Source organism: Sorex fumeus, unplaced genomic scaffold, assembly GCF_029834395.1.
Source record: "Sorex fumeus unplaced genomic scaffold, SorFum_2.1 ptg000011l, whole genome shotgun sequence".
In the NCBI taxonomy this organism is placed as follows: domain Eukaryota; kingdom Metazoa; phylum Chordata; class Mammalia; order Eulipotyphla; family Soricidae; genus Sorex; species Sorex fumeus.
In genome coordinates, this window is record NW_026606068.1 from 4,275,680 (window position 1) to 4,287,274 (window position 11,595).

Here is an 11,595-nt window from a genome sequence, read left to right on the forward strand (position 1 = left end):
GATAAACCTTTAGTCGGACTAATTGTGGAAAAAAAAAGAAGACACATAAAAAAAGTTAACATCGCTAAGGTTTCTACAAACACTAAAAAGACAATAAGGAAACCCTTTGAATTACTAAACCCACAAATGACAATGTAAATAAAAGGGTCAGATTTTGTAGAAGACTCAGAACTACCAAAGCTTGTGCAAAAAAGGGAAGAGATTAACTTTATTAACACCACAGGGAGATGTAGACTTTTTCATTTGTCATTAAAATCTTCCCATAAAGAAAGCTCTACGTCTTTCATCGGCAAATTCTACTGAACATGTAAGAATGAAATAATAACAATTCTTTTCAAACTTGCCAGGAAACAGAAGAGAGAAAGATATTTCCCAACTCACTCCACAGCGTAAGAAACACGCTGATCATCAGATCAAAGACAGAGAATGGCCCGGGAGGAAGCTCAAAGGGCTCTGCAGAGGGATGGCCCGGGAACCATCCCCAAAACCAGAATCTGCTCCAAGGACAGAGCCAGGAATACCCCTGGAGCACTGTGGGATGTGACTCCCTCCAAAACAACCTAAGAGGTTCCGAGAAAAGTGAAACCTCATAGTATCTATCATAAAAAAAGAATACAGCTAGAATACAACATTATACAAATCGGGTAATACAGCAGGACCCAGAGTAGTCACCAGAGTGAAGGGTGGGGTAACATCAACACCGTCCTCCCGTTGTTCATCAATTTGCTCGAGTGGGCCCAGTAACGTCTCCATTGTGAGACTTCTTGTTCCTGTGTTTGGCATATTGAATACTCTCGGTAGCTTGCTAGGCTCTCTGAGAGGGGCGGAGGAATCGAACCCAATTCGGCTGGGTCCTCCCGTTGTTCATCGATTTGCTCGAGCGGGCCCAGTAATGTCTCTATTGTGAGACTTCTTGTTACTGTGTTTGGCATATTGAATACTCTTGGTAGCTTGCCAGGCTCTCCGGAGGAATCGAACCCAGCTCGACCAGGCTGGCTGTGCGCAAGGCAAACGCCCTATCGCTGTACTATCACTCCAGCCCTGGGGTAACATCAACAATCTGCATAATTATTCACCCGATTAAACTGAAAAAAAGAGAATCAGCTCTCTTAAGTGCAGAAAAAAAAAAAGAATCCAATATTCAATACTGAGTTTTAAAACAACTACCAGTGAATTAGGAAGAGAAGGGAACTTCTTTAACCTGATAAAGGACATTTAGAGAAAACCTTGCCTACTTTGATTAAGGGTAACAAAAGGACGTTCATTCTTATCACGGCCACCGGCAGTTCTAATCAGTGCAAGCAGGCCAGAAAAAGGAGTAAGAGGTATCCACACTAGGAAGGAAAAATTAAACTTCCTTTTTTAGCAGACGACTTCCTTTATTAGCCATAAAGTAGAAAATCCAAAACCACCCTACCCAACACCTTGGAAAGAGAAGGGAGCTTAGCGTGGTCACAGGACACAGAATTGCTTTTATTTCTAAATACTAGCAAGTATTTAGAAATACTCACGCTATGCAGCGAGTTGGGAAATATTTTTCTCTCTTCTGTTTTCTGGTAAGTTTGAAATACAGTGGGAAACTGAAAACATACTTAGGTCCCATGACAGTAACATGGATTCCAAAACAAAGGCCAAGCTGATGGCAGAGCTCAGGCACTCCACGCTCAAGGCAGGAGACTCAATGCTAAGCCGTCAGTTCTCAGACTGTCCTCATCGAGGATTTCAGCGCAATTTTTTCTTATTATCTTGGCTTTGGGGGTCACACCCAGCGATCCTCAGGGCTGACTCCTGGTGCTGCACTCAGGGATTGCTCCTGGGGGCTCTGAGGATGATATGGGATGCCGGGGATAGAACCTGGGTTGACTGCATGCAAGGCAAACGCCCTACCCATTGTACTCTCGCTCAGGCCCTGTCAGCATGACTGTAATTAAGACCAAAGGACTTCTTATCTGAAGAAATGGACAGATTCTAAAATTCATGTGAAAATGCAGAGGATCTGGGATACGTAAAACAATTTTGAAGAAGGCAGCGCCAGAGAAAGCAACTCCACACAAACACAGGGCATGACCCCAGCAGCATACACTAGCGGCCACCTCCCCACACAAACAAAAGGGCTCTGTCCAAGGCACCTAGGCAGTTCACTGGGAATAATGGAATGTTTGTATGAAGATAAAACCTCAATCCAGGGCTGGAGCAATAGTATGGTGGGTAGGACATTTGCCTTGCACACGGCCGACCCGGGTTCGATTCCAAGCATCCCATATGGTCCCCTAAGGACAACCAGGAGTGATTCCTGAGTGCAAAGCCAGGAATAACCCCTGTGCATTGCCGGGTCAGAACCCCCCCACACACAAAAAAAAACCCTCAATTCAGACTTCATGACAACCTAAGAAGATGAACTCAAAATAAAACATCACAGAAGTAAATACAGAACCCAATAATATTTATTTAATTTTTTGGTTAGCAGGGGAACCGGCAAGTACTCAGAGACAATTCCTGACTCGGTGCCAGAAGTAACCCTGGGGATGCTTGGGGAACCGTTTGTGGTGACAAGGATCTGATGACGGTTGGCTGCAGGCCAGCATGACCTCCTGTATGATGTCTTCAGCCCCAGAACTCAGTTTTCTAATGGGCAAAAGACCTGAGAGAATGATTCTCTGAAGAGGCAGAGGAGATGTAAAATCAATGCAGAAAAAAGAAAAAACAACAGGATGCTCCATGATGCTGGTCCTTCAGGGAAATGCAAAATATAACCTCAATGAAACACCTCTTGAATGGCCCAAATGTTTGTAAGGCCTCACACCAAGCTTTAAGCCTTACGGTTCTTTTTCTCTGGGGGGGAAGGGGATGGTGGTGCTGGGAATCACGAGAGCTGAGTCCTGGCTCTGCACGCAGGGATCACTCCGAGAGGTCCCTGAGGGACCATACAGGTTGCTGGGGGACCAAACCCAGATCAGCCATGTACAAGACAAGCACCCCAACCTCTGGAGTATCTCTCCAACCCAAGCCACACTTTAAAGAGTATCTGAAAGAGCTGGCAGCCCCATCCGCTGATGGAGGGAACGTGCAAAGGCGCAGCCAACTGGCCAGCTGGGACAACAGTTGGGCAGTTTCTTAAAACGTTAAACACACACTTACATAGCGGCCAGCAGTCTCACTCCGAGAGATTTCTATTTTTATTTTGAGGCCAAACCTGGAGGTTCTCAGGGCTGAGTCCTGGCTCTGAGCTCAGGGGACCATATGGGGTGCCAGGGATCGAATTCAGGTCAGCGGCACGCCACGCAACTGCCCTCCACTGTATGCGGGCTCCAGCGCCTCGCGCCTAGAAAGTTCTCACAGAGAGTGTATCTCCACACCTCCGCTTGCCCGTGAGCGTTCACGGAGCTTTACCTGCAGGATTCAACCCTGGCACCTCAACGAGCTAATGACTGCTCAGCGGATGAGTGAAACCATCGCCTTCATCCAGGAACACGACCCAGCCGCTAAAAACAACACAGCGGTACATGCAACAACATGGATGGCAGTCAAAATCATTAGGCAGCACGGTCACACCGAGGGCACACAGCGGATGACGCCTGGTAGGTAAAGCGCCGAGAATGACAAAGCAATCTGGAGGGACAGAAAACAGGTGTGGGGCCAGAGTGATAGTACAGCGGGTAGGGCATTTGCCTTGCACGAGGCCAACCCAGATTCAATCCCCGGCATCCCATATGGTCTCCACAGTACCCCCAGGAATAACTCCTGAATGCACAGCCAGGAGTAACCCCTGAGCATCACTGGGTGTCACCCAAAAAAGCAAAAAGCAAAAAAAAAAAAAAGCAGGTGTGATGGCTGGGGAGGGGGCAGGAGACAGAGTGGGGAGTTTATTTGGGGGTACTATGTGCTGACGGTCACAATCCATTTTCTTTTTTTTTTTTTTTAATTTTGCTTTTGGGCCACACCTGGCCACGGGTTCCTCCTGGCTCTGCACTCAGGGATCACTCCTGGGGGAGCTCAGGGAACCATATGGGGCACTAGAGGATCAAACCCAGGTCAGCCTTGTGCAAGGCAAGTGCCTTCCCCACTATCCATTATCTTAATTGTGAGGCAGGGCTGGACGTTTATACATGTGTCCAAGTAAACCAAACTGTAAATATTTACAAGCCCCAAAGCAAAGAGGTTAGCTACCTTGTTGAATTAAATGTTAAGATTAAGTGACCTTCCATGAGAGCTGACAGCGGCAAGGTCCACTGGTCACTCATTCCCTTGGCCAACAACAGCCGCACGCCTCCTGGGCTCTAGGCGTCTTAGATGCGGGTGACCAAAAGATCCCGAATGAAAATGTTCACTCTGAGTGCAACAGACGCAGAGCAGACCAGTGGTTCTGTTGAGAACGCCTAATGATTCAGAGGAACATTCCAGAATATCTGCTGGGTGGAAGGGGAAGACTCCAGAAGCTGTAAGAACCAGAGGGCTGAGAAAAGGGAGCCCCAAGGGGCAGGGGTGCAACTTTCTGATGGGGGACACTGGCTGATCCGAGTGTTGGCAGGAGGTGGCAGGCGACCCGGGTAGATTTCAGCAGTTCCGGCAGAGGAATAGGACGGAAGTCAGAGAGCTCCTGGGCCAAAATCTGGGGCTGGGTGCGCTGGCAGACTGGTAACCTGAGTTTCATTTGGGGCTCCACCCACCGGTGTTCAGGGTTCTCACTCTGGGTGGTGTTAGGGGAACCAGGTTAGAAAACGGGGTCAGTCAAGCAAGCGTCTGGTTCCTTGCACGCTTTCCAGCGCTGAGAGTAATATGTATTTTTGTTTTTGGTTTTTGGTCCACACCAGGCGGTGCTCAGGGTCGACTCGTGGCTCTACACTCAGGAATCACTCCTGGCGGTGCTCAAGGGACCATGTGGGAAGCTGAGGATCGAATCCAGCTGGCAGTGCACAAGGCAAGCTCCCCAGGACTCCGAAAGGAATTATTTCACTTCTCAGTGAAACTCAACAGATTTCCCCACCGTCCACTCGGCCTGCCGCAGTATCGTCTCTCCAGCCCCAAGGGTGAAACTTTTTCTAGCATTTCTGAGTGTGAGGGATTAGGATTTGGGACCCACCCAGACAGGAAATCCTGCAGATTCCATCAGGCTGCTGAAGACCCTAGACGCCAAGGAAAAGGAAAACCAAACTTTTGCGGGGTGCAAACCAATCTCGGGTCCGGGTAATTCCTGGGTCTCGGGTGAGCCGGCCCAACTCTGAGGAGTGAAGAGAAACACAAACTCTCTCTGGAGCCAACAGCCTTCTCTGGACCTCTGCAGTTTATTTTTAATTTAATTTTTTTTTTTTTTGCTTTTTGGGTCACACCTGGCGATGCACAGGGGTTACTCCTGGCTATGCACTCAGGATTACTCCTGGTGGTGCTCAGGGGACCATATGTGATGCCGGGGATTGAATCTGGGTCAGCTGCATGCAAGGCAAACGCCCTACCTGCTGTGCTATTGCTCCGGCCCCTATTTTAAATACACAGTGTTCTTCACCCAGTAAAAAACATAGCAAGCGAATTCACAGGCAAGACCAAATGCCTAACACCAAGCAAAAGTCCAGACCATGGGTCCGGCATACGCTGAAGGTTAGTGGGAAAAGATGACCGATCAATTGCAGTTGATATATTCTAGGACAGAGAATGCAACGTGGACAAAAGGAATACAATGAAGACGTCCGCCAGAGTTTTCTTTCAACAGAGCACAAAGAAGCACGTGAAAATTCTCAACGGGAAATATGCAACCTTACCACCGAAACTTCCACAGACCTGAAAAGGAGATTGGACTCAACAGGAGACAAGGCCAACAAGCTGGTACATTAAAATTAAAATTAGAAAAGAAAAACATCTAGACATTGAGACACAGCGTCAGAGCCAGGGCTGTATTTTGTATAAAGAGAATCCTACAAGAATAGGGACGGAGAATGAGGCAGGAGCAATATTTGAACAGATCCCTAAATAGCTTCAATTTAGGGTATTTGGATTGGCTATTTGATCCAAACTCCAAATATCAGAGCGAGATAAATCTTTAAAGCAGTCAGTGGGGAAAAAAAGACAAATGTTCTAAAAGGCAACAAAGAGATTTACACTTTGCTTTCCCACAGAAATGATGAAAAGTCAGAATACAATGAACTGAGATATTTAAAGCACTGGAAGAAAATAACTCCCAATTCATCATTCTCTATCAGCAGAAATACACTCCAAAGCCCTAAGGATGACCAGAGCGGTAGGACAGTGGGGAGCGGAGCAAGTAACTACCTCAACTCGATCCCTGGCACCCCAGTTGGTCCCCCAACTTGTCTAGGAGAGATCCTTGAGCACAGAGCCAGGGGGAAGCCCCAAGCACAGCCAGGTGTGACCGCCCCCAAATAAAACAAACGAAAAAGGAAGTAAAAGTGATTCCTAGTCAAACAATACGGGGAGTTTAGCGCCAGAACTATGCTGAAAAGGCACAAAGGAGAATTCCTCCAACACCAGGAGAACAATCCCAGAGAGAAATGTGAGATGGTGGAAGATAACGGGAGCAACAGAAAAGGTGAATATGTAAGTACGCATAGATGAATTCGACTCAGTGGAACAACACCGCCATGTCTTTGGGGGGTGAAAATGTACACAGAATTAAAATGCACGCACCCAAAATGCAAAAGGCCGAAGAGTTATAAATGCAGTCACTGTTCGGAGCAGGAAAAGCGATCATTTTAAAAGGTGCGCTAAGCCCAGATCTCATTTGCCATCTCTCGGGAAAACAATAATAATACTAGGAAACAAGATTTTATTCGTCTAAAAGAAGGTCCTAAAGCAAGCCTATGGGGGGCAGGGAGGAAACCTTGGTTGTCATCATGCCTGTCCCTGGGGCAATGAAGTGGGGTTGGGGGAGAGAGGCTGTTTGAACGGGGACAGGGATTCTGCCTGAGCGACTCAACATTTTAGGCAGAGGGTTAATCGTTGATTCCCGAAACTCTGAGGGCCCTTCTACAACCAGCCCCTCTGAGTCCAGAACCCTGAGCTTTACAATTCTAAAGACTCCATCCATCCACTTCCTCAACCATCCATCCATCTATCTGCCCACCCACCCACCATCCACCCATCCATCCATCCACCCACCCGCCCATCCATTTACTCATCTACCACCCATCCACCCACCTACTCATCCATCCATTCACCCACCCACCCACCCATCCACTACCCATCCTCCCACCCATCCACCCACCTACTTATCCATCCACCCACCCACTCATCTACTCATCCACCCATCTTCCCATCCATCCATCCACCTACCCACCCATCCATTCATTCATCTACCCACTCACCCACAACCCATCGCCCACCACCCACCTGTACATCCATCCATCCATCTACCTACCCCCTCCACTCATACACCAATCCATCACCACTCATCATCCATCCATCTGCCTACCCACCCATCCATCTTCTCCTCCCATCCCCCCATACACCCTTCCATCCTGCTGTTCCTCCACCCCTCCATCCCTCCCTCCCTCCCCAGACACCTTACTGAGGAACCCCTGACTCTGTGCTGGGAGCTGGGCCTTTAGAAACCAGGAACAATCCCAGGCCTCCACCAAGCCAGGCTCTACTGATGCATAAAGAAACCAGACCTCTCCCAGACTGTCAAGCACCAACCAGCCACCTGCCAATCGCGCAGGACTGGGAAAGGTCCAAGATTCAGCACTTCGAATGCACTCCTGGTGAGGCTAATACTGTTGATTCAAGGACTGCTCCTTGAGTGACACAGAATCAAATGAGTCCAATAGAAAGTGACAATTGTGATGATAAAATTATAGTTCAGAGGTAGCAACTTGCTGAAACCCCCCCCCCCCCCGAACTGAGTCGCTGGGATCCGAATCCAGATCTATCGAACTCCCAAACCTTGTTCCAGGCACGGCTGCCTGTCCCCACAGCTTCTTCCTAAGCCAGAAGAAAGATTTCCTAAGGGAAAGGCACAGGGGTGGGTGTGGGATGTGTGGGGTGTGTGTGGGTGTGTGGGGTATGTGGGCGGTGTGGGGTGTGTGTGGGGTGTGTGGGGGTGTGGGGTGTGTGTGGGTGTGTGTGGGGTGTGTGGGGGTGTGGGGTGTGTGTAGGTGTGTGGGGTATGTGTGTGTGGGGTGTGTGTGTGGGGTGTGTGGGGTGTGTGTGTGTGGTGTGGGTGTGTGTGGGTGTGTGTGGGGTGTGTGGGGTGTGTGGGTGTGGGTGTGTGTGGGATGTGTGTGTGTGGGTGTGTGGGGTGTGTGAGTGTGGGGTGTGTGTGGGTCTGTGTGGGTGTGTGTGCGGGGTTGTGGGTGTGTGTGGGGTGTGTGGGTGTACGAGAATGTGTGCGGGGGTGCGTGGGGTGTGCATGGGGTGTGTGGGGTGTGTGTGGGTGTGTGGGGTGTGTGGGGTGTGTGTGTGGGGGGGTGTGTGGGGGTGTGTGGGGTGTGTGTGGTGTGTGTGTGTGGGGTATGTGGGTGTGGTAGGGTGTGTGTGGGTATGTGTGGGTGTGTGTGTGTGGGATGTGTGTGTGGGTGTGTGTGAGTGTGTATGGGGTGTGTGTGGGTGTGTGTGCGGGGGTGTGTGGGTGTGTGTGGGGGGTGTGGGTGTGTGTGCGGGGGGGTGTGGGGTGTGTGTGAGTGTGTGTGGGGTGTGTGTGCAGGGGTGTGTGGGTGTGTGGGGGGGAGGAGGGAAGGAGAAATGGAAAAACATCGCCGGGCATTCAGATCCTGGACCTCTCACAGCAGCCGTGTGACCACACCAGGGAGCCCCCCAACGTGCCGGGACCCATTACCTAGTGGACTGCTTGGCCAGCATGGCCACGTAGGTGACCACGAAGCTCTGGAACTTGGCCCGCTGCTCCTCCCAGCGGTCATCCACCGAGTAGTAGTTGGGCAGCGGCGCCCCGAACAGGATCTCGCTGCGCAGGAGGGAGCTCTTCAGGTTGTCTGCGGAGAGGCCCTCGTCCACGTACCAGTAGAACTCGGGGTGAGTCATGGCCAGCTCCAGGGAACCTGCAGGGCGGCAGCAAGAGGCCCCGTGAGGGAGACACCCCCCTCCCGCCCCAAGAGCCCTCCATCAAGCTCATCCTGCCCTCCCCTCCAGCCGGGCTCTGCCTTTGCTAACTTCCCCTTGGGCAGCCTCCAGCTGTCCCAATGGCACAAAATATGGTTCAGGGGAACCCAGAACAAGAACTTGCAGTTATTGTCAGGCTGACTTTAATTTCAGTTTTTTTTTCCTTTTTGGGTCACACCTGGCGAGGCACAGGGGTTACTCCTGGCTCATGCACTCAGGAATTACTCCTGGCGGTGCTCAGGAGACCATATGGGATGCTGGGAATTGAACCTGGGTCAGCCGCATCCAAGGCAAACACCCTACCCACTGTGCTATTGCTCCAGCCCCATCATTTCAGGGTTTTTTTTTGGGGGGGTGGTCAGGAAGGAGCCTCCCAAGCAGTGCTCAGGGAATGCAGGGGCACTTCCAGGCTGCCAGCACTTCAATGCTGGGGCTGGAGGGTGCGAGGCTGCTTGGCCGCGGTGCCAGGGGATAGCCAGGTGACTCTGGAAGTATTTGAGGGCTGCTGGGGCTTCATGTGATGGTGCTCTGGGGACCACATGATGCTGGGTCTTGAACCGAGGTCAGCCACATGCAAGGCACGTGTCTTGACCCCTGCACTCTCTCTCCCCCCCTCCCCTTTGAGCCTCCCCTAATTCCAGAGCTCAATTGCAAATGAAAGGCCCTGGGGCGCTGGAGTCACTGGCCTTCCTGTGCTTCATTTTTCAGTTGTCGAGATGTTGGCTATTGAAATTGAACAATGAACCGGTTTCATATTAAATCCCAGGTTAACTCCTGCGACTCCATCTCCTCATCCCATTCCTGTCTTCCTCTTCCTAGACCCCCGCCCTCACCGGCCAGAAAAGGCAAACCCATGCCGCACCCCCACCTTGCTTAAGTGCCATCCATTAGCCCCCTAAACCCTCCCTGGTCTTGGGCCACTCCAGCCTGGCTGGCCTCCCGCGAGACAGATACCCAAGCTTCCCGCTTTGCAGCCTCATGCCCAGACCCCAACCCAAGCTTCCAGGAATCCTTCGATCCAGTGTGTTCCGTCCCTTCCTCACCTCCCCTGCAACCCATCTCACACCCACCCCTGCTCCCAGTCCAGGCCCAGCACTTAGCTCGCCCTGACCCTGCCCTACAACTGCCGTCCAGGGGCCACGTCTGCCAGCCGCCCACCAATCCCGCCTCTCTCCCCCAAGGTCCACGCACGCCCGGCCTGCCTCGACCCTGCCCCCGGCCACCCTAGGGCCCCTCACCCCGGATGTCCGCCAGGTCCTGGCCCATGCCATCGTAGTAGATCTTGCCGCCCCGCTCGGTGGGGAAGAAGTAGGTCATGAGCGAGCTGGGCGGGGAGCAGTAGGAGTAGGAGCCCAGCGGCAGGTCCTTGAGCACCTCGTGGGGCTTCCAGCAGAACTCGCGGAAGCCCGGGTGGTCCATGATCTTGCGCTCGATCTCGTGGATGGTGACCAGCCGCTCGCTCGTGAAGATGTTGCGCTCCGCGTCGCCGCGCGCCAGGAAGATGAGCTCGATGCGCCAGTGCGCGTGCGTCTGGGTGTTGGCGCTCACCGAGGCGCGCGAGTAGTCCCAGTGCGAGGCCCCGCGGCGCGCGCGGCTCTGATTGGCTGCGGCCACGGAGGGGGGCGGGGTGCCGGCTTGGCGCCGCCCCTTCGGGGCTGGGGGGCGGGTCCCGGGGGCGTCGCTCCGGTTGGCTGCGGGCTCTGCCGGGGGCGGAGCCTCACGCGGTAGGCGCCGATTGCGATTGGCTGCTGCGTTCTGGGGCGGGGCCTCCGGAGCGGCTCGCGGAGCCCGCGGAGCCCGCGGAGCCCGGGCCGCTGCAGCGGGCCGCGTGCGGTTGCCCAGGTGCAGCTGCTGCAGCTGCTCGGAGATGAGCCGCTGCAGCGTCTCGGACGTGAAGTCGGCCAGGTCGCGCCGGTTGCGCCCCCAGGAGCCAAACTGGGACTTGAGCGCCAGCGCCAGAGCGTCGAAGCGCTGCGAGGCCTCGTGGTCGCGGATCTCGAAGGCGTTGTAGGAGATGTCGATGTCCAGCGGCGGGTAGGAGAAGAACATGAAGGCGGACAGGGCCATGGGGATGCTGCAGCCCAGGAAGAGGACCAGCCCGGCGCAGCACGGGTTGGTGAAGGCCCAGCCCAGGGTGCTCCAGAAACCCGAGGCCACGGGCCGGGAAGGCAGCGTCCAGCGGCGCCAGCAGCACTGCCCCCCCGCCCCGGCTCGGGGCCTTGGCTTCTGCGCCTTGCGAAAGGCCTCGCCCGTGGCTTCCTCCTCTTCCGGCTCCTCCTCGAGCCATAGATCCTGCAGCAAGGGGTCGTCCTCCGAGTCCATACCCTGCGGAGAGGGAGAGGGTCAGCAGGGAAGGGGGGAGAGGGACGGTGCCAGGGGCTGCAGCCCCCACCCCCACCCCCTGTTCCCCGCCCCGCCTGCACCCACCAAATGAAAGACTGCAGTGGGGTGATGTCCAGCAGACGGAATCCAACCCTGGGTGCACAAACCCGAAAGGGAACCTCTTGGCTCTCCACCAGGGACCGGCCTCTC

At 53.2% G+C, this 11,595-nt stretch overlaps 1 protein-coding gene across 2 annotated transcripts in view; it reads right to left on the reverse strand.

Moving 5' to 3' along the window:
- DISP3 (dispatched RND transporter family member 3) overlaps window positions 1-11,387 on the reverse strand; it is a 29,382-nt gene extending 17,995 nt beyond the window's left edge. For both annotated transcript variants that reach the window (XM_056110861.1, XM_056110860.1), the window contains exons 1-2: window positions 10,302-11,387; window positions 8,783-9,002 (exon numbers count right to left, since the gene is read on the reverse strand). In XM_056110861.1, coding sequence (XP_055966836.1) covers window positions 8,783-9,002; window positions 10,302-11,385 — 1,304 coding nt within the window. In that variant the 5' untranslated portion in view covers window positions 11,386-11,387. The remainder of the gene's footprint in view (window positions 1-8,782; window positions 9,003-10,301) is intronic.
- Between the last annotated feature and the right edge of the window lie 208 nt (window positions 11,388-11,595).